Source organism: Pocillopora verrucosa, chromosome 4 (assembly GCF_036669915.1).
Source record: "Pocillopora verrucosa isolate sample1 chromosome 4, ASM3666991v2, whole genome shotgun sequence".
NCBI lineage: Eukaryota > Metazoa > Cnidaria > Anthozoa > Scleractinia > Pocilloporidae > Pocillopora > Pocillopora verrucosa.
This window is the reverse complement of record NC_089315.1, coordinates 1,169,636-1,194,861: the sequence shown is the minus strand read 5'-3', so window position 1 is coordinate 1,194,861 and position 25,226 is coordinate 1,169,636. Positions and strand designations below refer to the sequence as shown.

General features: G+C 37.0%; 3 protein-coding genes and 1 pseudogene across 4 annotated transcripts; 2 read left to right on the top strand and 2 right to left on the bottom strand.

The window, feature by feature from the left end:
- The first annotated feature begins 4,011 nt into the window (after nucleotides 1–4,011).
- Nucleotides 4,012–7,678, top strand: LOC131792052 (uncharacterized). The gene is made up of 2 exons (XM_059109414.2): nucleotides 4,012–5,861; nucleotides 6,333–7,678. Exons 1-2 carry the CDS (start codon nucleotides 4,078–4,080, stop codon nucleotides 7,393–7,395), a joined length of 2,847 nt encoding a protein of 948 aa, XP_058965397.2. The 5' UTR covers nucleotides 4,012–4,077; the 3' UTR covers nucleotides 7,396–7,678.
- Nucleotides 7,679–8,316: 638 nt separating this feature from the next.
- LOC131792116 (14 kDa phosphohistidine phosphatase-like) lies at nucleotides 8,317–19,117 on the top strand. Of its 2 annotated transcripts, none has more exons than XM_066165827.1 (3): nucleotides 8,317–8,479; nucleotides 9,197–9,321; nucleotides 18,999–19,117. In XM_066165827.1, the coding sequence occupies exons 1-3, from the start codon at nucleotides 8,323–8,325 to the stop codon at nucleotides 19,092–19,094; spliced, it is 378 nt and encodes a 125-aa protein (XP_066021924.1). In that variant the 5' UTR covers nucleotides 8,317–8,322; the 3' UTR covers nucleotides 19,095–19,117. The 2 variants fall into 2 exon arrangements, with proteins under 2 accessions (XP_066021924.1, XP_058965476.2); XM_059109493.2 differs by lacking the exon at nucleotides 18,999–19,117 and adding an exon at nucleotides 11,143–11,908.
- Nucleotides 11,251–15,989, bottom strand: LOC131792127 (uncharacterized; annotated as a pseudogene).
- Nucleotides 19,118–19,407: 290 nt separating the features above from the next.
- Nucleotides 19,408–25,140, bottom strand: LOC136280514 (uncharacterized). The gene is made up of 3 exons (XM_066165826.1): nucleotides 25,023–25,140; nucleotides 21,976–22,511; nucleotides 19,408–21,246 (listed from the first exon to the last, which is right to left on the bottom strand). Exons 2-3 carry the CDS (start codon nucleotides 22,450–22,452, stop codon nucleotides 20,254–20,256), a joined length of 1,470 nt encoding a protein of 489 aa, XP_066021923.1. The 5' UTR covers nucleotides 22,453–22,511; nucleotides 25,023–25,140; the 3' UTR covers nucleotides 19,408–20,253.
- Nucleotides 25,141–25,226: the final 86 nt, after the last annotated feature.

The window sequence follows — 25,226 nt, the reverse complement described above, 5'->3', positions numbered from 1 at the left end:
ACATGGTTAAGAGTGGGTTGAATCAGGGTTAACCAGTCATGAGTTATCTTTCCAATTTTTGGGTAATCGGGGACTGCACCGACTTTACTGTGCTATCGTCTGTGACAGGTTCACAGTTAAAATTGGCTTGATAATTGCATTATTCACATGTCATTTGATTGGGTTACTAGATTCCTAAGATATAATGTTAATATAAAGGCTCTGGTGACTTAAGGTATCTCTAGTTATAGATACAAATGTAAAACCATTGTTTATACTTAAGACTGTGTATTTTTGTAGGATATGACATATTTTGATTAATATACTATTTATAAAGTTCTAATGTATACTGGTATCATGTCAGTTATCTTGTACATTAGATGGTAGCTTAGTGAGAATAGTTACTTTATGTTGACTGTGAGGTAAATCCCAGTTTTGCTGGGTGTATAAATATTCAGGTGTAATATTATTTATGTATCCTAAATGTGCAAAAAATACTTGCTTTAAATTCATTTATACATTGATGACTTATCCATTTGAAGTGGCAGTAATTCACTTCACATTAATTGCATGTTTAGCTGAAAAGTTTAAGAGCAGATTGGCTTTTCATATATAATATTGGAACAAATATATTGTCATAATACTTTAGAGAAAAAATGTTTGACTTTTGTTGGGGGAACATATTGTTCAGTTTAAATGAAAAGTTAATTTGAATTATTTCCACCATCCAACTCCAGAGGATGAAAGCAAAAGAGTAGTTGTTGTTATTTTTGCCAACATGGTATGCAGTGAAGGTACTTCATTAAATTTTTTTTTTCTTTCAAGAACTATGATGTTTAGAATTGAACATTTTGAAAGCAAAGTTTCATTGGATCAAATACATGTGATTACAAGGGTAGCATTGGATGAATGCACCGTGTAATTTGAATGAATTTTTTCTAACTAATCTGTATCTTCTGCTTCCTCTGTAAAAGTGCGAATGCTTTTCCTTACAAGGGATCCAGAAATGGTTATGAAAACTTTGTTTCCCTTATAACCAAAGGTCTAAAATATTTTTAGAAACTAGCTTTTCTACCTCTTACAACAAATGCATTTTTTGTGGTGAGCTTTTCATGAGTGTAAATGATTAGTCTTTAATTTTTCTGCTTATAGAAAAGTATATAATTCTTTAAAAATATTACCGTATATACAACATGAAAGGATTAGTTTTGATAATTAGTTAACGATCAGTTATTCCTGAATCAATAGCAAGCTTTTGTATAATCAGAACAGTGTACCAAGGCTGAAGCATGTCGTTCTTTTCAAAGAATGATCACTTATTAACATCTGCTAATGCAAATTCAGAAGGTGTAGCGTTATTTCTTATTCTTAACTGATATTTCATGTTCAAATTTGAAATAGATATCATCGCGCTATCTCAGTCTACGAGATACCAGGCATGTCCTCCATTTTTCACCTTTTTGACAACTCCAAGTGATTACTGCCATGAAGCAGAATCAATCAAAATTCAGCAGAGTCCAAAGTCGAAGTCATGTATTTAGTAAAGTTTCTTATTTTCTGCATTCTTTCTTTTCCTTCGTAAGAGACAGCCAAAGTCCAGGCTTGAGTTGTTAGCGCGGTAATCTCTGTTTCGCAGAGCAGAAATTGGTTTTACGTAAAACAGGGGTTTCATTTACAGAATTAACTTTTCCTCTTAAACTTCAAGGACTTCAGTGTTGAGTTGACATTTGTCAATTGACTTTTTTGTGGCATTTTCCACGAAATAACGGCCGAGTTTTCAAACTTAAACTAACTTTTATTGTGATCGATATTCTTATTTGGTAGTTAATACCAAACGAATAGAAATTGTTACTTATTCCATTTACATGTAATATGTTAAGACGTGGAACTTGCATACTATGCACTTAATCTCGCTTTCGTGGCTAATGTTACTGTAAAGAACACTCTTACAATATGTTCCGTAAGTAATAGGTACTTGTGTTTGGAAGCATAGTGGAAAAAACAAAAAATCAAGTTAGCCAGGAGATTTTTCCTTTCAAATAAGTATGATAGTCAAATCTTTTTTCCTTAATGAAATTTTTCCAATTCATTAGTGGATTACCCCCCCCCCCCCTCCCTTTCCCTCAATAGGGAGCTTAAGCATCAACGTCTTAGAGACGCGGACAGCGGCTGGAAGTTTAAAGTTCTTAATTTTGGTCCTAATACACCTTTTTGGTCGGAACAGTTTGGTTTAAAATGTGATAACGAAGACCTCGTGATCGATATATTAGTGTTAAGGTGCATCAGAGTTGGTTTTATTCTTCTTCCGGTTACCGTCCGCGCTTTAAAGCGTCTCTTCATAAGTTCCCTTTTGCCTCACTGTAAGACCGAGATGTTTCATCCTGTGGTCTGATCGTCCGGGTGGGAGCAGTCCGAAAAAAGCATTCTTGTCGACAACGTTTATTAGCCGAAGTGATAATCAGGGTCTGTGCTGTGACTATGACGTGCCTAAGAGTTGTCGAAGCGTCAATCACTATTACCGACCAGGGTGCTTTTTAGGAGTACAATCATCTCGCTGCTGCCTTAAGTTATTCTTTACAGCTTTCGACCCTCGCCCCCTTTCCTCTCTGCCTCCTCCTACAACGATGGGTACTGATTCACCTTTGATCTTGACTGAAATCGTGCTCCACTGGAACCAGCAGATTTAGGTTGAGTATTAATTTCGTTTATTCAGCTCGAAAGAATAACCTTACTACAAATATTTACCACTTCAAATATCATCCTCTCTTGATCAGATTCAACAGTTAGCTTGAATTCTGTAATCCTCACCAAAACAAATCGTCGCTTTCTGTTTTTAGAAATTTTTCTTAACGAGACCAACAGTCTCGAAATTGCCTCCTAGGTAATCATTTTTGCGGTACTGATTGCTCCTAATCAATTAAGAGTAGGCGAGAGGGACTGCCCTCCCTGGGAATTTTAATTGTGGAACAGAAAGAAAGAGGTGCCAAAAGGAAACGCTCAAACTCTTATTGCAGACGCCGAGTGGTACAATGAAGACAAACTATGCTGGTCGTTATGCTTTCCTCCAAATAAGTACATATTTCCTTTGCTTGTTGAGATATTTTTGTGTTAGTTGTTAGGTTATTGTTTTGTGTGGTTAGTATCTAAGTTTTGAACTCTTAACAAATCACCAAAGCCGACCTTTTCTAAATACTTTCGAGTTGGTCGTCGCTGGTATCTTCCTGGTAGAGAAGAGGTCTCCATTCAGTCTCAATAAGAAGGTTGTCTAAAAGTAAATTTCATTCAGTTTACCTTTTGTCAGATGGCAGATTTTTCAGGATTCGGCTGGTTCAGTTTGTAATCGTGGTTCAGTTTAAGACCGTTTTTACGTTTCTCCCACTTAAAAATTAGAAAGCAGTGCACAACTAGTTTAACCAACACAACCAGTTTGACGTATTCGTCGTAAAAAGGAAAAACGGGGTTATATTCGATTTATTTGATTTTACTTAATCCGACCATTTCTTCCCACGGCATAAATAAACCGTTAGGGTAATGTCCAAAATCACTCATTCATGAAAGTTCTTTCACATACTGAAGAGTAAAACTATACGAGGAACTGGGCAGGAGCCCATCTCTTTTATGATTGGCTATTATATAAACACCCGCGAAAAACCTCGTGGGAGGTGCTTCTAAAAGTCAAAAGATACGGGACAGGGTTGACTCAGAGGGTAAGTATCAAAGATGGAAGCTCCGGATAATGGGCTCCTCTCATGGGTTGAAATCCCGTACAGGCCTGACTCTTTTTCAGGCCTTATTTTCACTACTGCTTAAGAAATGTTCAATACTGCGAAGTTCGCTTTCATGTTCATACAGCACTTTATATGGTGCTATTACAGGTGGGGGATAGCTCAGAGAAAAATGAAAACTCACAAATTGGCTTGTTGTGCAAGATGATTGGCGTGGAAGAGAATCAGGATTACACGCGAGCGAGGATACACGCGAGATGCACACGCTTGTCGTTGGGGTCTGGGTTCTAAAACAACAGTGGGTAGTCAAGCAGGCAGTCAAGTGTGTGAAGTTTTCCCGTTTCCTCTAAGTTTGATTAATTTTTCCAGAGAGATGGATGAAGCTGACCGCAGGAAAGAAGCTCACTTGGCAAGAAAAATTGAACTTGAAAGACAGCGTGAAGAAATTCTTCGTGAAAGGGAGAGACTTCTTTCTCTGAAGAGTGAAATTGGTGCAAGAGATACGAACTCTTCAAGAAATAGTTCAACGCGTTCGTCTACATTGAGTGTACAGATTAAGAAAACGAAAAACAAAATTCCAGAGTTTGAAAGAAAAGTTCAAACGCTTAGAAAGGAAAACCAAGCTAGAACTGATTTATTGAGAAAACCTTACGATGGAGAAATGGGAATCGGTACGTACGAACCCTGGCAGTTGGAGGATTTCTATTTCGTTCGTGAGTTTGTACGATCATGGGTCGACGAGGTTTTGGATTTTATCGTTCCAGAACGCCCACGAGTAAAACCTGACTATGATACAGCAGGTATTGCTGAAGGGTTTTTCGAAGAACTTGACGTTGAAAGAAAACACGATGAAATTCTTCAGGTGAGCCTCGACATTGAACAGGGCATTTTGACAGATGTCATTTACCAGATTGCCAAGGAAACAGCTGCTGAATTGGTGGCTTTTGAGGTTCAAACTAGGACCATGCTAGATAGAATTATACTGGATTCTTTTGATCCTCGCTCTCAATCAGCTGATCAGAGAAAGATTTCCCTACTGAACAATGCTTTGTCTCAGTTCAAAAAGGAAGCCCTGAAGAAAAGAGAGGTTTGGTCTCACAGTCAATCATTTCACAGAGATGAGAATGTAAATGATACTTCTGTGATAGTTGATGAAGAAGAAGATACTTTTGATGGAACTGTGCTACATTTTCATGACATCACACCTTTCAGTGATGTACCTGATGCTAATCTCCCTCCAGAGCAAGTTGACTTTCAAAATAAAGAATCAGAGTTTTGGATGGGGAACACTGTTGACCTGTGCACACTGCCTTTACCAAGACGTTATAGAGGTATCTCTTGTACTGCATTGTCTCCTGATAACAGCCTTATTGCTCTGGGAACAGTTCAAGGAGACATTGTGATCTGGGATTTAGCTACCTTTCCACCACGCATATTGAGAAGCAGCCGTGGTAATAACTCTGCTGTTGTTCAACTTCACTGGAGTTTTGACTCTTCACAAGTGGTTAGTCTAAATGATTATGGTGCCATCACACTATGGTCGCTTGGCAACACGATATCCATACCTTACGAAGTGAAATCATTTGAGCCTTTGGAGGTTAATATTGGTTTTAAACCTTCTGCTCTAATTCCATTGTTGACTCTAGAGCGAAGAGACTTTCTGTTCACAAAAGGACCATTTTCAGATTCCAGAGATTTATCAAGTGAAGTAACAGCAGTAGCTTTTCATCCTTCAGCAACACTTCTGGGAAAGCAAGCATTTTTGATGGTGGGGTTCAGTAATGGGAACATTTTGAAGCTTAGATTCAACAAAATGGTGTCAATCATGTCCTTTCCGCAGGTTCAACCAGCCAATGGTATAACACATAAGATTGGTAAAGATGTTGATGCTGAACTATTTAAAGAACATTGTCACAAGATTGTGCTTATAACATTTGTGAACAACATTTCACCTATGGTAACTGTTGATGAAAAAGGATTTATCAATATATGGGAATACTCCAGTGAATGCTTAACTGGATTTGGCTGGTTTGTTCCCAGCACTAAGTACAGGCTGAACATGGTGGAGATGACATACGAGCCTGTTCTTGGAACACAGGAGAAAGTAGAATTCACAGATGAAGTGAAAGGTCCAAAGCATAAACACCATCATTTGAGGTAAAAGTGTTTCCTGTCTCAGGTTGAAGTTCTTACTTTAAGCCTGTTTGTTCAAAGGATGGATAACACTATCCAATGGATGAAATGCTATCCAGCAGATAAATATTAACAAATGATACTGTGCTATCCAACCAGATAGAGAATTACTGGTATCCAGTGGATAGTGTTATTGACCCTCTCTTGATATAGACACATGTCTGGCATGTGTGTGCACCAAAAATTAAAGGTGATTTGTTTGATTTACCACTGAATACTTCTATAAAATGTTGTATGTTATCTACAATATAGCGATTGCCTGTAATACAGTCACTATTGGTGATGTGGGCTGAGTGAAAATGAAAAAGTACACCATGTTTTACTGAAAAATGAAGAAATGTTCATTTACTTAGCATAAACTTATTAGGACATTTTGGTTATTATCATTCAAATTTTTGAGCATGCCAAGTTTAAATAATTTTAAAATTTTTTTAGGCAGAAAATGGTTCAAAATCGTATAAAGACACAGAGTTACATCAATTCTCTTCGTCTGGAAAAACCATGGCAGACTCAAGAGAAGGACAACAAGGTTACCAAAATATTTGCACCAAAAAATGTTCCTGAATCAGGATCAACTTTCCACCATGTGACTTATTATCGGAGGTCAGGCCAGTTGGCATCTTATGTCACCAAGGTTTACAAGCCATTGCAAATTCCATGTTCAAAGTTCATCTTATCCAAACAAAACTTTGCAGGCACCAGACTTGTGTTCATGCTTCTGTTTCCAGTGGCAGAACCAAAGGAAGCCCATGTTTCTCTGGTTATCATCAATCTTGAACCAACAGTGTCTGTTAGTAAGAATTACATGCACATTGCTCTGGACAAAGATGATCATGAAAGATGTCTTTCTGGAAGTACCTGCTCTTTTGGAATCTCTCATGCTATAGATGCCACAGGAAGTGAGTACATTGTGGCAAATGTGAATGGAAATTTATCTGCAGTTTCCATGACAACAGGAAATGAAGTTATGGCAGAAACTCAGGAGGGATGGGTGGGTTGCCATCTCAGTCTCAAGAAAGGTCAAGTACCTCCAACTTCCAAGGTAGAAGTTGCTAGCACATCCAAAGGTCTCCAAGTGTTGTTGTATACCCACACACTAAATTCTGCAGTTTTACTGCAGGTGAGAGATGAGAACACCCAAGAGCAACGTAAACAAACATGGATTGCTTTCCAGCAGTGGATACATGTTGGCACTAAGAATACTGAATGTGTTCCAGTCACTTTGCACACAATAAGGAAACATGATTGGACCTTTGAGGGACACTCAGATGTGCACATTCAGTGTTTCATGGAGTCTTTGGTTCTTGACTTGATTGACGACGCAGTCCAAATAGCTGAGGGTTCATTTACCAGTGAACAACAACAAAGGCTTCATGCTGAAAACTTTCAGATTCCATTCTTGAGAAAGAGTTTTCAGGAAACACCACAAGATGCTGACCAAGGGAATATGTCTTCCTGGCATGACAGGCAGTCAGTGGTGTCAACACTGTGGGAATAGACTCAGTTTTAATAGCTGAAATTTAGATGTAGGAAGTAGTTTTGTAATATTCTTGCCATAATTGGCATATGTATAAATCTTGATTTCCTAAGTTTTGATCCACATGTACAAGCTGAAGCAATTTGGTTGCATCCAACTTGTCAGAGTGACTCATTTTACGATTTACATGTACATGAAAAATGTATATGAATCTCATTTACTACAAAGACTGCTGTGGCTGGTGCTGTAGAATTTTCAGACATAATGAGTCCAGCAAATAAAACCATACCTGTTTTTTCATAAATGTTTGTCATTTGTCTGTTGATGGCACCAAACAAATTGATGAAGATGACTGTAGATCTAGATTTTTTTAATGAATATTTGGAGAATAAAATTGACTCAGCAATGTGCAAAATTTCAAAAACCTTTTTCGGGACAACACAAACAGGATTCCTGTAAGCGTTCACTTTTAACCAGTTTTAAGTGAACACTTACCGGACTCCTGTTTGTGTTGTCCTGAAAAAGGTTTTTGAAACTTTGCACATTGCTGAGTCAATTTTATTCTCCAAATATTCAAAGTAAATGGTGGGAAACTTTACAGTTAGGTTATTGGGTCAACAAAGAAACACTCAATACACACTTAAGCAAAATGAAAATTAATTAAAGTGATTAGATCAGTGTACAAATGTTGCTATTACTTGCTGAGATCTTTTGGAACCCAGCCCCCCACCCCCTCCTCCTCAAAAAGTTTTCGGTCTTTCCTTCATTTCTTTTTATCTGTCTCTTACTTTCTGTTGTCAGTTAGTTTAATCAGATTTTCTTGAAGGAGAAGTGGTGTAACGGAAGGGAGGGGAGGTGAGAATAGAGTGTTCTGCCGTAGGTCGAGGCAAACTCTGGAGGGCCTGGAACCAAAGGTTTCCCCAGTCTTTAAGAATTAGCACAGCTAACATGGCGGAGAGCGGCTCGTTAGGATTATCAAGTGTTCCTGATGTAGAGATTGATGCCAATGGACTTTTTAAATACGTTCTTATCAAAGTTATAGATCCTTCTAATGAGGATACTTACAAGTGCATAGTCAGAGGATTTGATTGGGCAAATTACCATGGTAAGCATGTCGACAGATCTTCACGTGTTTCATATCTTCCCATTCTTTATGAAAGCCGCTTCATGACAGTCGATGAAAGGAAAACTGGTCAAATCGCCCGAAAGTCATCACGTCCGAAGTCGTGTCGCCCGGAACCTGAGTCTTGTCGCCCGAAATTCTAGTCATGTCGCCTGAAATAAAAAGTCAGGTCGCTCGAAGAAACAAATATCAGACTATAAATAGGTTATAAAGTTGAGGGTAAAATTTCCGCACAGCCCCATCCTACATTATGCATTCAGTTATTGGATAGAAAAAATCAATGACAAAAACAATACATTGCCATTGGGAAAACAGATTTGTTTTACAATAGTATGGGGCTGTGCGGAAATTTTACCCACCATTTGAGTGACTACACAGAAATCGATCTTATGGTCAGAACTGAAATATGTTTGAGCAAATATGTTTGAGCTTGAGGAAATTTATCACTAAAGCAGTGTTGGTTTCATGGTGCATTATGAAGACTTAAACTACACAGAAAATGCAGTTGATCATATGGTCTGAATTGATATATGTTTAACTCAGGATTTTGGACATGAAGTGATGTTTATTTTGCTATTTATTTATTATTTTGTCCCTTTTCCTCCTAATTGTTGTTAGTGATGTGACTGACTGGTGTATAAAAGCCTGTGTTACATCATTGAATATTTTTAATAATTTTGTTCCACATCTTTCTTTCAGCTGATATTTATGATAAAATAGAGGAGGAAATTGGAGAAATGAGAATGAAAACTGAATGTTTAGGTGGAGGCAGGATACAACATGACAGACTTGAAAAAAAAATCCTTGTGTATGGTTATTCTGTGGTAGGTTTCGTCTTCAGGATTAATTAAGATGCTCAGCTATTTTCGAGCTATTATTAGGTCATATTGCAGTGTGAGACCAAACTTGAGGAAAAAATCTAAACTATAAAAATATCTACACAGCAGTGATAAATTAGAAAAATATATTTACAGTAGCTCTGGGACAGCTTCATAATCAGTTTGGAATAACCCACAATTTAATCTGAGGATGTTGTGTAGACTGTTTTAGAGGATAGTTTCATCCAGTACAGTAGCCTGGAGAGCCTCTTTGTTTTGCATATGCATTTATACCTGGGGAAAATTTGATCTCAGATGCCCAAGTGGCAAAACTAAAGCTTAATACATGGGCCATATTAGTTCTGGACCAGCCATGCATTTTATTACTAGTCGTTTAGTCAATCTCTGTATCTGAAAGATATACTGATACACATAATTTATTTACTAAGTTAAATGCAGGGGCCTTGAAATTGCCATTCAGCCATGCTGTTAGTGTTCTTATTGTACTTTTTATGTTATAGAGAAAGGTGGATTGATGGGTTAATTTTGATCCTTTCATTTGTGTATGTGTGTGCATGTTTAATTCCCTGTGTTCTTTATTCTAAAAACCATCTGGGTCTCATGCCGTGAGGGTAAAACAGGGTAGCAATTGTTCTGTAGCCAACTTTTTGGGGCCCACATAACTAGAGTTTTTGGTTGTTTAACCCTTTGACCCTCTAAGAGTGACTAACATCTAATTTCTCCCAACAGTCTCACCCCTGAATCACACATTAAGGTCATGAGAATAATGGAAATGATCGAAAACTAAAAAAGCCCTGGATTGTTTGGGAAGTTCTTCTTGTCAGCACCTTAGGAGACATATAGCTAACAGTATGGAGAAAATGCATACCAATGTTGGTGTGTAAAGAGTTAAGGCGTGAAGTTTGTCAGAACCTATTCTTGACATGTAATTTAGTGTTAACAACTGGGTTGAAAACGTAAATTAGCCACCATAAAGGGTAAAAAAGCTCACATTTCGAGCGTTAGCCCTTCGTCAGAGTGATTAGAGGAATTGTGGGTTGTGTGTGGATTTATATGCAGAATGTGGAGCTATGCCATTGGTGGGAATATGATGACGAGAAAACAGGAATAAATTAGTTGAATGAAAAGCGCTCGTTGATTCCGTGGGGATTAAGGGTGCCAATTTGGAATATAAATTTTTGTTCTAGTGTTTTATGGCTTTCCGAACTGCCTAGATGTAAGGAAAGGCCGCAAACTGCCATATGCTGTTTAGAATGATTAGGAAGATTAAAGTGTCTAGCCACTGGTTTGGATTTGTCCTTGTCATTTCTTTCCACATCGCAAAGGTGTTCTCGGAATTGGTCACCCAGTCGTCTTCCTGTTTCACCGATGTATAACTTATTGCAATAAGTGCAAGTTATGCAGTAAATAACATTGGCGGAGGTACATGTAAAGTGATCAATGATCTTAATGGATCTTTTGGGTCCCGATATTTTCTCTATGTTATGAATGAAAAAAAAAACTTATCCTTAATTTATGTTTTCAACCCAGTTGTTAACACTAAATTACCTGCTATATTCTCCCACCGATGCAGCACCACAGTTTCTTTAGAAACTTACCCCTCGATTCTTGACATGTTGTTCCTGGGTGGAGAGAACTGCTAAGGAACACTATACTATGGCTTGGGCAGGAATTTAACCCAGACCCCTGAATACACTGACCTTTAGGCAAGCATATGTCAGTCTGATGGTAATAAGTAATTATTAGTGACACATGGTTTTCTCTGTTATGACTGACTTTCTGAAATATTTATGTTTTATTTTCCAGGGGTTTGGTAGAGCTGATCACTCCGTCACAGTCAAGAAACTTAAAAAAGCTTACCCAGATTATGAAAGTATTACCTTCTCCAATGAGGGTTATTAGAAACATGTTGAAAAGTCTGAATGTATTTATTAAGTCAAATGTTGTAGTAATATCATACTGCTACAAGATTAATTATTTGATACATTGTATAGGATAGGGTTCTCAAAAGTGGTACAACTTGAGGTCTTTGTATTTGGCAGTGCTTTCAGTAAGACTTGGTGTATGTGAGAGCTCTTGCAAGATCAGTTGTGTAGCAAAATACCTGAAAAAGTCTTGACAGCTTTAATTTGCTAGAGAAAAAATAAAATTGACACAATACTTAAAAGGAGATTTTTTATAAACTGATGGACCCCCCCTAGTATTACCCACTTGTCTTCACTTAGGATCAGAATGTTGAGGCAGAGTTCATCTGTGTTCCGTTGCAGACCACCAGATATGACAAACTTTTTCCATTTTTAAACCAGAATAATTTTAGCTTCTTAAAGGTGCCATGTAGGGACAGCCACCTATGTAACCTCAAATCTGAATGAAAGCACTGTTTACAAGTTGGCCAATTATCCTCTATGCATACATATTACTAACTGTTTTTAATGTAGACTTAAAAAGTTTTCCAAGTAATGAATTTATATAAAATGCATCTAGAACTACAGTGCTACATTGTAGATGTAAATAAATCCAAACTTGTGTATGAGAATAAAAAAATTATAGACTTTGAAAGGCACAAATATTATATACTTTGGTGGTAAACATTTTGCTAGTTAGGGCTTCATCAGTACAAAGTTATGCAAACTAAGGCTTGTTAAATTTATATAATAGGCTACTAAGGTTTGTTATTCAAACCTGTTTTAGCACAAGATAATAACTGAGATTATAATTTTAATAAACAGTACTTTACTTCTTCAAATAGTTAGGTGTATAATGATTAGGATCTTACTTAATTATATCATTACCATGAACTGTTAAACAGCTTGTAAAATTTGTGACTAAGGAATAACTTCACCTTATAATATCATTACATTATCCAGCACTTAGGAAAAAAGGGAAAGATAACTTTAGCCGCAAGACCAGCTGCTATTTTGATACAATACCAAATACTCTTCACTAATTTACCAGAAAATGAGCAATTAATGAAGGGTTAATTATTACTCAGATGCTTAGGGTGAGTCCAGAAAATATTTTTCCATTGGTTTACATTAATACATTACACATTAATATCCAAGTTTACAGTGAAATGATTGGAGCATCTTAAGACACAAGTGTTTGCATTTATGTTACACTTGTTCAGCTGCCTGATGACCCCTTTCACGATCAGCAGATCTAAGCCACCCCTTCCAATAGAGCCATGAGAAGGAGATAGAGATTAAATACATCACTGCTTCTTTCAAAGCTTCATCAGCAGTTTGTCTTCCATTGTATGACTGCCCAGCTAGAACTACAACAGCAATAAGACCACAGACAGCTAGAAACCCAGCAACACTTGAGGACAATAACTGACATTTTGTGTTGCAGCAGTCGTTTTCAGGAGTAATTGAAGACTTGTAGGTATAAAATGCAAAGGATGAGACACCAATAGCAAGGCAAAGTAGGAGCAGAACAACAAGACCCCAGATAGGATCCAGCATTATACCGACTAAGAGCCAACAAAAATGGTAGGTTGCTAAATTAGCACAAATTATGAAAAGGAATGACTTCTTCTCTACAATTTCCTCTACAATTTCCTCTACAATTTCCTCTACAATTTCCTCCCTTGGATGTAGTAGTTGATGTCCTTCTTGTTGTCCTTCTTGTTGTCCTTCTTGTTGTCCTTCTTGTTGTCCTTCTTGTTGTCCTTCTTGTTGTCCTTCTTGTTGTCCTTCTTGTTGTCCTTCTTGTTGTCCTTCTTGTTGTCCTACTTGTTGTCCTTCTTGTTGTCCTTCTTGTTGTCCTTCTTGTTGTCCTTCTTGTTGTCCTTCTTGTTGTCCTTCTTGTTGTCCTTCTTGTTGTCCTTCTTGTTGTTCTTCTTGTTTTCCCCCATAGAGATAAAATGTCACCCCAAAGACAATAATCCCAACAACCATAATGACTGGTTGTATCGCGTTAACAATACAATTCATGTAATAAGGAACAATTTTCTCATCGCTGCTGCTTGTATGGACTGTTACCATTTTTGCTATGTATAGGCCAACAAGTACTAACAACAAACCCTTACAAAGGAAATCTATCGTATTTTTCTCCTCTTCTTCGAGCTCGCCCCGTTTTTTCGTTGTTGTAAAGGCCAACAATGGTCCAAACACTATTGAACAGAGAAAAGAGAGGACTAAAATGAATATTATTCGCCGACTATGTTCTGTAACAGAAGAAATATTTGGTTGATGTCCCTCTGTGATACATTCAGCAGAATTCAGTTGGGGGTCCCTTATTGCTGGACTGACAGCCAGATCTTGAAGCTATGAAACATAAGACAGAACTAAGTTAAATCAACCAAAAAGATGATTCTAAACGAGTAAGCGAAAAAGAAGTGAAGTTGAGCTATGGGGCATTGGAATGTTTTGAAAAATATTTAAAATAGAACAATGAATCCCTTTTGGTATGACTAGTACCAAGTCATGGGTCCTTGGTCATAATAGCAGTGTACATGCCCAGCATACATGCCAACTCTTCTCCCGAATAAGCCGTAGGTGTCTGGGAAAAGACAAGAATCTCCCTGACTCTGGCACAGTTTGCAAAATAACTCGAATAAAGGAAATATGAATCACACGCTCCGCAAAGATGGAAAGGCAAGAAAATTTTATCTTCACTTTAGAGAATCGTTGCGTTTCTGTTCATGGACTTCAAGGACAATTCTTTTTGCCGTTTTTCAATTTTTGATATTTGCGTTCATTTGAGTGACTTCCAGTTTGTAAAAGAGATTGGAACAAAGATGTTAATTAACAAATTTAGATGAGGGCAGTGGAGAGGGGTGGGAATGTGGTCCAAAAGCGTACATTTCCAGATTTTCATTTTCCAAAGGGTACTAACATTTTCAGTTCCACGGATGAAGTTATGGTGACTGAAGTAACAACTCTACTTTCAATTCTTTCCGGAGCAGATGTTTACAAGGTTTAGAGTGCAATGTTTTTTCCTGATTGGTTTTTAATGTTCAATTAGAATATTTTTGCTATTTCGGTACATAATCTAAATTGGTCAGAGTACTTACAGAAGCTAGAGCGTCTTCGATGTGTTTTTTTAGTTTCCCTTTCGTCACATCACAGTAGGAAAGTGAAATTGTTATGTTAAGCTCCTGTGTTCGACTGGTCACCATGATTGACCATAAAGACCAAAATTCAAGAACTTTAGCAGGAAGAGCAGCGTACAGGCAAGAAATACTCCACGTGTACTTAGCAGCAGGAGTTGAACTTTCCGTTTTGTTGGGGCCATAGACATTTACAAATACACGCACTGAGGAAGGTCTCCGTTGGGTGGATAAAGAGCCGACTCGATGTTGAAACTGTTTTCTGATTTCGCCAAGATGTTGTAAACTTGTTCGTAGGTGATTTTGTTACAGGCGTCAATTGGATTGACAGCACTTGTACAGTTATTGGTGACTGTTGCTTGGGACATGTGTTTTGGAAATAAGTGTATTATCATAACTTGGATGAGGACGAGAATTGTAAGATCGAATTGCAAAAATGCCATCCTTGACAAACAGTGGAGATTCTAATAGCTAATAGAATCCCTAGGCTAGTTGAAAAATATCCTGCAAGAGAAGCGGTATGAATACAAATCAGCTTTATTTGATCCACGTATACTTTTTGAGGCTGGTTATTCCATGTAAGCTGTCAAAACACAATATTTTACAAGCGAAACTCGCTTAGATTACCGTTAGAGTTTATCACAGTTTCCATATAGCATAAAGTGTCGAGTTAGTATATTGCTACTCCCTGTGGACATGACTCAAGTCCATCTCAGAAAATCACCCTGCACATAAAAAAGCTAGTCCCTGAGAGTGTTATGGTACCCATTTATATTCCTGGGTGAAACGGGGCTTTAAAACGAATACTGAATGCTTTTCTTTCAACAGTGAATATATTCAAGAAGAATCTGTAGAGGCTCGCGAATTTATGTAGAGAAACTATAGCTACAATGTGGCTTAAAAGATCGTTTGCGAAAAGGTTGTTGGCAACAGTTTATCTGCAGTAATTTGTGGTAAAAGTCCCTACATTTTGGCTCGGCTAAATACTTAGTATATCGGCTGGATGTAAATAAAAGGACACGTTCACGATACTTCCGGTTTCCGGGAAATAACAATATCTAACTCCAGTAATTCGTGTCTAAGCTTCTATCGTTTGCCATTCTAAATAAAGCCTCTACTAATAAAAATTTCAAATCAATTTCTTTTGATGTAGACATTGAAGGAAAACAATCAGCGCCGGAAACAGCTTAACTTCTTACCTAAACCCTCCTGATGTAACGACTAATGGCTTATTGTAAGCTCGACTGTCTTAATTTTATCTCTCGTGGTTATCACAGATGACCACGGAATCACTAATTCTATTAACTAAGACTAAATTTTAGACATCGAAATCTCATATTGCGTCTAATAAATTTGAAATGCAAGGCTCTTTCATGGCTAAACTTGTGTCAGCAAACCTTTCAGGTAATAAACAAACTCTCTTAACCCTGATCGTCTTTGCTTTTTGGTAGGCGGACTACAAGCTTATCACTAATGAAAAATGTTATGAAACAGGTGAAGAGTACCTTCCCTGTAGAGAAGACTTCCAAACCAAACGATCAAGTGAAACGACACCAAATTGAGATATCCAAAATTTTAATTTAAGCCTGTGACGACGGGAGTCCAACGACCGCAGATCGCTTACTCGGGCATAAATTTAAATAGGTCACGCTAGATTACTCCGAAAGAAAACGGAAATTGTAAACTGTAAACTCATAAACTTATATTTCTTAATTCTTTAACGGTTTAAATTAGTAATAAACCTGATCTTTAATAGCTATCTACTCGATAATTGAGCTCAAGGCTAATGGAGAAAACTGATATCATGAGAAATTTACCTTACCGATAAATAAGCTGAAAGCCTCTTCATGATTTGACTTACAAGTCAAGCGATATTTTTAGTATCCAGTGTTTACAAGTTGATAAGGGTGTTATGACAAGTGTAGCCACAGGTCAGCTATTGTGAATGATTTTATTACATTCTCGAGCAAATGCAAGCTGATTCATTCTCACTTCGACTTGAAGACGAATACTCAATTTGTTTTGAGTTTTACAAGCTTATTAGAGAGCAATGTATCCAAACGTTATTTAACTAGATTTGCAATGCAATCAGGGTAATACAAAATTAAATCTATCATAACTGATCACATCAGTACAAAATAATTCCTGTCAGTTTAGTTTTTTCAGTCGCGTATTTAGCCCCAAGAACAGTAATATCTAGGAAAACCTAATATAAAAAACTTCCTCAACGAAGAAAATGACTCCTTCTTAGACCCGCAGCTAGACTCAGTCTATATTTGTAAAACAAAAAGTAGCACAACAGTACAGCCATTTCGCTCGTGTTCCTGAACAGATTCATTTTAAACATGAAAACACGAAATCTTTCAGTCAGTTGTTAAATGTACGAGTTTCCAGACACGACTGGTTACTCAACGTATGTCATAAGAGACCGTAGTCGTGAACTTGAGAAAATTTATCACTTGTGCAGTGTTGGTTTCTAACAACACCACAAAGACTTTAACTACAAAGAAATTTCAATAGATCGTATGATCCGATTTGATTATGTTTAACTCAGGAGTTTGGGCGTGAAGTGATGTTCATTTTGCTTGTTGTTTATTATTTTGTCCATTTTCCTGTTGATTGTCGTCAGTGATGCGACTGACCAGTGTATAAAAGCCTGTGTTGTATTATTGAATATTTTAAATAATTTCGTCCCACGTCTTTCTTTCAGCTGATATTTATGACAAAGTAGAGAAGGAAATTGGAGAGATAAAAATGAAAACTGAATGTTTAGTTGAAAGCAGAATACAACATGACAGACTCAGTGACGAGAAAATCTTTGTGTATGGTTATTCTGTGGTAGGTTTCATCCTCAAGATGAATTAGGATGTTCTGTTATTTTCGAACTGTTACGAGGTCATACCGCAGTCAGTGAGACCAAACTTGAGGAATATATCTAAACTACAAATTAAAATATCTAAACAACAGTGATAAATTAGAAAAATGTGTTTCAACAACCCCGGGACAGCTTCATAATGTTTTGAAGAACCCACAGTTTAATCTGAAGATGTTATGTAAACTGTGTTAGAGGGTAGTTTCATCCAGTGCAGCAGCCTGGAGAGCCTCTTTGTTTTGCATCTACATTTATACCTGATAAAAAGTGAATATTAAACTCTATTAATATGAACCTAGACATCGGTAACTCAAGTTAGTACTTTCCCTTTTCTGTAAGATTGGGCAATTCGTTTAGCATATAACTGAGTCATAAGACTTGGGTAAAGCCAATAGCTATTCACCACACTAACGTGTTTTAATTGCAAAATTACTTTCGTATCACCGCTTAGATATACGTGCACGTGTTATTAGTAATCTTGCAAGCAAGCAAGCAACAAGTTTATTTCTAGCATTAAGAAAGTTTTAGATTCCTTCCCACCCACACCATCGACAGTTTTGATCGTACCTTAATCTCTTTCGTGTTTGTAATTTATTCTTGATTACTGGACCTTTGGTTTAGTACATTCGTCCAATATCTTTGTTATGTAACAGTCCAGTGTGTTATTTATGTAAGATGGATACATTTAATAGTGTCTGGTCCCAAAACAAGCCTCTGTCTGTTGTGGTGTTTAGTTTTGATCTCAGATGCTCGAGTGGCAAAACCAAAGCTAAATTCATGGGCCATGTAAATTCTGGACCTGTCATGTATTTTATTATTAGTAATGCATTTAGTCAATCCTTGTATCTGAAAGATATACTGATACACATATTTACTAAGTTGAATGCAGGGCCTTGAAGTTGCCATTGACAGTCATGCTACTAGTGTTCTTATTGTACTTTTTATGTTATAGAGAAAGGTGGATTGATGGGTTAATTTTGATCCTAGTGTGTTCTTTATTCCAAAAACCATCTGGGTCTCATGCTGTGGGGGTACAACAGGGTAGCAATTGCTCTGTAGCCAACTTTTTGGGGCCCACATAGCTAGAGTTTTTGGTTGTTTAACCCTTTGACCCTCTAAGAGTGACTAACATCTAATTTCTCCCAACAGTATCACCCCTGAATCACACATTAAGGTCATGGGAATAATGGAAATGATCGAAAACTAAAAAAGCCCTGGATTGTTTGGGAAATTCTTCTTGACAGCACCTTAGGAAACATATAGCTAACAGTATGGAGAAAATGCATACCAATGTTGGTGTGTAAAGAGTTAAGGAGTGAAGTTTGTCAGAACCTATTCTTGACATCTTGTTCCTGGGTAGAGAGAGTACGGATCATGTGTACTATAGGTGGCCTCGGTCGACATATCGACCGATACATCGGCCGACTGTCAACCGATAGTCGGTCGATTGCCGACCGATAGTCGACCGATAGTCGACCGATATATCGGTCGATTGTCGGCCTATATGTCGACCGAGGCCACCAATAGTACACATGATCCGAGAGGACTTGTGAGAGTGAAACAATCTGCTAAGGAACACTATACTATGGCTCGGGCAGGAATTTAACCCAGACCCCTCAATATACTGACCTTTAGGCAATCATATGTCAGTCTGTTGGTAATAAATAATTATTGGTGATACATGATTTTCTCCATTTTTATGACTGACTTTCTGAAACAATTATGTTTAATTTTCAGGGGTTTGGAAGAGCAGATCACTCCATCACAGACGTGAAACTTAAAACAGCTTACCCAAATTATGAAAGTATTACCTTCTCCAATGAGGGTTGTTAGAAAGTCTAAATGTATTTATTAAGTCATATTTTGTAGTAATCATACTACTAAAAGATTAATTATTTGATACATTGTATAGGATAGGGCACTTAAAAAAAGATACAACTTGAGGTCTTTGTATTTGGCAGTGCTTTCAGTAAGACTTGGTGCCTGTGTCAGAGCTCTTCAAGATCAGTTGTGTAGCAAAATACCTGAAAAAATCTTGACAGCTTTAATTTGGTAAAGAAAAAATAAAATTGATACGATACTTAAAAGGAGATGTGTTATACACTGATAGACCCCCCCCCCTAGTAATATTCATTTGTCCCCAAACAGGCTGATAGGGTAGAGTTTGTGTTTGTGTTCTGTTCCAGACCACCAGATTTGACAAATATTTTCCATTTTTAAACCAGAACAATTTTAGTTTCTTAAGAATGCCATGTAGGGAAAGTCCTATGTAACCTCAAATTTGAATAAAAGCACTGTTTACAAGTTGGCTAATTATCCTCTATGCATGTACATTACTAACAGTTTTTTACGTGGATTCTAAAGAATCTTTCCAAGTAATGAATTTACATAAATTGCATCTAAAACTACTGTGCTACATTGGAGATGTAAACAAATCCAAACCTGTGTATGAGAAAGAAAAATTATACACTTCAAAAGGTACAAATATTATATACTTTGGTGGTAAAAATTTTTCCCAGTTAGCTAAGGCTTCATTGGTACAAAGTTATGCAAACTAAAGCTAGTTAAATTTATACAATAGGTTTCTAAGGTTCGTTATCCAAAGCTGTTTTAGCACGAGATAAAAACTGAGATTATAATTTTTATAAACAGTGGTGTACTTCTTCAAATAGTTAGGTGTATAATGATTAGGATCTTACCTAATTATACCATTACCTTGAACTGTTAGACAACATGTAAAATTTGTGATTAAGGAATAACTTCACCTTACAATATCATAACATTATCCAGCACTTAGGGAAAAAGGAAAAGATAAGTTTAGCCACAAGACTGGTTGCTATTTTGATACAATACCAAATACTCTTCACTAATTTACCAGAAAATAAACAGTTGACGAAGGGACAATTATTACTCAGATGTTTAGAGTGGAGGAAACATTTTTCCATTTGTTTACATAATTATACAATGATATCCAAGCTAACACTGTAATGTTTCAAACATCTTGCTGCATAAGTGTTTCCATTTCTGTTCCACTGTGCTCTGGAGCATGACCATTTTCTTGTGATGAGTTAGGAGCCGAAACAGGACCACTTTTGCAATCTGCAGATTTCTTACTTTTATTAACCCACCTCTTCCAATAGAGCCATGAAAAGAATATAGAGATTAAATACATCACTGCTTCTTTCAAAGCTTCATCAGCAGTTTGTCTTCCATTATATGACTGCCCAGCTAGAATCACAATAACAATAAGAACACAGATGGCCAGGAACCCAGCAAAACATGAGGAAAATAACAGACATTTTTTTTTAAGGTTTTTCCCTTGAGGGACTGAATATATGTAGGTATAAAATGCAAAGGTTGAGACACCAATAAAAAGGCAAAGTACGAGCAGAACAACGAGACCCCAGATAGGATTCAGCATTATACCAACTACGAGCCAACAAAAATGATAGGTTGCTAAATTTGCACAAATTATGAAAAAGAATGACTTCTTCTTTACAATGTCCTGCATTGGATGTCCATGTTGTTGTTGTCTTTCCTGGTCTTCCCCACAGCAATATAATGTCATACAAGAGACTATAATCCCAACAAACACAATGATTGGTTGTATTGCTACAAAAACAGCATACATGTTAATTGGAACAATTTTCTCACCGCTGCTATATCCATAAACTATTGCCACTTTTGCTATATATATAGCAACAAATATTACTAACAAAAACCCACAAAGGAAATCTATCGAATTTTTCTTAGCTTTTGACTTCCTATCTCCCTCATTTCTGAGCTCATCCCGTTTTTTCGTTGTTATAAAGGCCAACAATGGCCCAGACACTATCGAAAAGAGGAAAGAGAGGACTAAAATTACTATTATTCGCCAACTGTGTTCTGTAACAGAAGAAATATTTGGTTGATGTCCCTCTGTGATACACTCAGCAGAATTCAGTTGGGGGTCTCTCATTGCTGGCCTAACAGCCAGATCTTGGAGCTATGAAACATAAGACAGAACTAAGTCAAATCAAAGAAAAGGATGATTCTAAAAGAGTAAGCGAAAAAGAAGTGATAAGCTATGGGGTATTGGAAGGTTTTAAAAAATATTTAAAACACAGAACAATGAATCCCTTTTGGTATGACTAGTACCAAGTCATGGGTTCATGGTCGTAATAACAGTGTACATGCCCAACTTACACGCCAACTCTGCCGAATAAGCTATAAGTTTCTGGGAACATACACGAATCTCCCTGACTCTGGCACAATTTGCCAAACAACTCGAATAAAGGAAATATGAATCACTCTCTCCGCAAAGATGGAAATTTTATCTCCACTTTAGAGAATCGTTGCGTTTCTGTTCATGGACTTCAAAGACAATTCTTTTGAACTGTTTTAGCGTTTTGCGTTCATTTAAGTGACCTACAGTTTGTGGGAGAGACTAGAACGAAGATGTTAATTAACAAATTTAGACGAGGAGAGGGGAGAGGGGTGGGGACGAAGTCCAAAATCGTACCTATCCGAATTTCTCATTTTCCAAGGGGTACTAACATTTTCAGTTCCATAGATGAAGTTATAATAACTGAAGTAACAACTCTACTTTCAATTCTTTTCGGAGAAGATGTTTACAAGGTTAAGAGTGCAATGTTTTTTCCTGATCGGTTTTTAATGTTCAATAAGAACTCTTTTGCTATTTTGGCACATAATCTAAATTGGTCAAAGTACTTACAGCAGCTAGAGCGTCTTCGATGTGTTTTTTTAGTTTCCCTTTCGTCACATCACAGCAGGAAAGTGAAATTGTTATGTTAAGCTCCTGTGTTCGACTGGTCACCATGATTGACCATAAAGACCAAAATTCAAGAACTTTAGCAGGAAGAGCAGCGTACAGGCAAGAAATACTCCACGTGTATTTGGCAGCAGGAGTTGAATTTTCCGTTTTTTTGGGGCCATAGACATTTACAAACACACGAACTGAGGAAGGCCTCTTGGGTGGATAAAGAGCCGACTCGATGTTGAAACTGTTTTCTGATTTCGCCAAGATGTTGTAAACTTGTTCGTAAGTGATTTTGTTACAGGCATCAGTTGAATTGACCGCAGTTGTACAGTTATTGGTAGCTGTTGCTTGAGACATGTGTTTTGGAAATAAGTGTATTATCATAACTTGAATTAAGACGAGAAATTTGAGATCGATTCGCAAAAATGCCATCCTTAAAAAACAGTGGAGATTCTAATAGCTTTGAATCCCTTGACCAGTTCCAAAATTTCCTGCAAGAGAAGCGGAATGAATACAAATCAGCTTTGTTTGATCCACTTTTACTTTTTGAGGCTGGTTATTTCATGTTAGCTGTCAAAACACAATATTTTATGAGCGGAACTCGCTTAGATTATTGCTAGAGGTTATCACAGTTTCCATATAGCATGAAGTGTCGAGTTAGTATATTGCCACTCCATGTGGACAGGACGCAAGTCCATCGCAGAAAATCACCCAGCACATAAAAAAAGTTAGTCCTTGATAGTGCTATGGTACTCGTTTATATTCTTGGGTGAAACGAGGCTTTGAAACGAATACTGTATGCTTTCTGTCAACATTGAATATATTCAAGAAGAATCAGTAGAGGATTTCTCGCGAATTAATGTAGAGAAACTAGCTACGATGTGGCTTAAATGATCGTAACGCTTGTGGGAAGGTTGTTGGCAACAGTTTATCTGCAGTAATTTGTGGTACAATTCTTTACATTTTGGCTCGGCCAAATACTTAGTATATCGGCTGGAAGTAAATAAAAGAACACGTTCACGATACTTCCGGTTTCCATGAAATAGCAATGTCTAACTCCAATAATCCGTATCTGTAAGCTTCTATCGTTTGCCATTCTGAATAAAGCCTCTACTAATCAAAGTTTGAAATCAATTCCTTTTGATATAAACATTTAAGGAAAAAAATTAGCGCCGGAAACAGCTTAACTTCTTACCTAAACCCTCCCAACGACTAATGGCTTATCGTAGGCTTGACTGTCCTAATTTCATCTCTCGCGGTTATCACAGATGACCACGGAATCACTAATTCTAGTCACTAAGACCTCGCAAAAACATTAAATTTTAGACATCGAAATCTTATATTGCGTCTAATAAATTTGAAATGTAGGGCTTTTTCATAACTAAACTTGTGTCAGCAAACCTTTCAGGTAATAAACAAACTCTCTTAACCCTGATCGTCTTTGAATTTTTGGTAGGTGGACGACATGCTTACAACTAAAAGAAAAATGTTATGAAACAGGTGGAGAGTACCTTTCCTGTAAAGAAGACTTACAAACCAAACGATCTGACTTACAAACCAACGACTTGAGGACGAACACTCAATTTGTTTTTAGTTTTACAAGTTTATTAGGGTGGAGAGAGGACTTGTGAGAGTGAAACAATCTGCTAAGGAACACTAAACTATGGCTCGGGAAGGAATTCAACCCAGACCCCTCAATACACTGACCTTTAGGCAAGCATATGTCAGTCTGTTGGTAATAAGTAATTATAAGTGACACATGGTTTTCTCTGCTATGACTGACTTTCTGAAACATTTATTTTTAATTTCCAGGGGTTTGGTAGAGCTGATCACTCCATCGCAGTCGAGAAACTTATAAAAGCTTACCCAGATTATGAAAGTATGACCTTCGTTATTAGAAACATGTTGAGAAGTCTGAATGTATTTATTAAGTCATATTTTGTAGTAATCTTGCTACCAAAAGATTAATTATTTGATACATTGTATAGGATAGGGCACTTAAAAAAAGGTACAATTTGAGGTCTTTGTATTTGGCAGTGCTTTCAGTAAGACTTGGTGCATGTGAAAGCTCTTGCAAGATCAGTTGTGTAGTAAAATACCTGGAAAACCTTGACAGCTTTAATTTGGTAGAGAAAAAATAAAATGGACACAGTGCTTAAAAGGAGATATTTTATAAACTGATAGACCCCCCCCCCCCCCTCCTAGTATTACTCACTTGTCTTCAAAGAGGCTGTTGGGGCAAAGTTCATCTGTGTTCGTTCCAGACCACCAGATATGACGAACTTTTTCAATTTTTAAACCAGAAAAATTTTAGTTTCTTAAGGGTGCCAAGTACTGTAGGAACAGCCACCTATGTAAACTCAAATCTGAACGAAAGCACTATTTAAAAGTTGGCTTGTTATCCTCTTTGCACGCACATTACAGTTTTTTATATAGAGTTGAAAAATCTTTCCAAGTGATGAATTTATATAAAATGCATCCAGAACTACAACGCTACATTGGAGATGTAAACTAACAAATCCAAACCTGTTTTGGCACAAGATAACTACTGAGATTATAGTTTTTTAATAAACAGTGCTGTACTCAGGTGTATAATGATTAGAATCATACTTAATTATATCGTTAGCTTGAACTGTTATACAGCATGTAAAATTTGCGATTAAGGAATAACTTCACCTTACAATATCATAACATTATCCCGGACTCAGGGAAAAAGGAAAAGACTTGTTTAGCCGCAAGACTGGTTGCTATTTACATACAATATCAGATACTCCTTAACTAATTTACCAGAAAAATGAACAATTGATGAAGGGACAATTATTTCTTAGACATTTAGAGTCGAGGAAACATTTTTCCATTGTTTTACATATATAATAATATCTAATTGAAATTCAGTTCGATTGCGTTCGATTTACTATACTGGGTCTGTGTTATGTTATCGCTATTTGAGCTTTAAGACGAGCTTACTCACTTAAAAAAATCATGGTATATGTTGGAAATACCTTTTTTGTGAGTCACGAAGTAGGATTGATTTTTGACACAGAAATCTGCTCGATGACACTGACAAGAAACGCAGGAACAATATTCCCACTTTGACGGCTGCGACCATCAGGGTTGAACGGATAGAGTGCACCTGAATAATTAGTCAAATACTCGGAAACAAAATAGGGGGTTGCCCGCTACAGGTCTGAACTTGCTCTATTGTT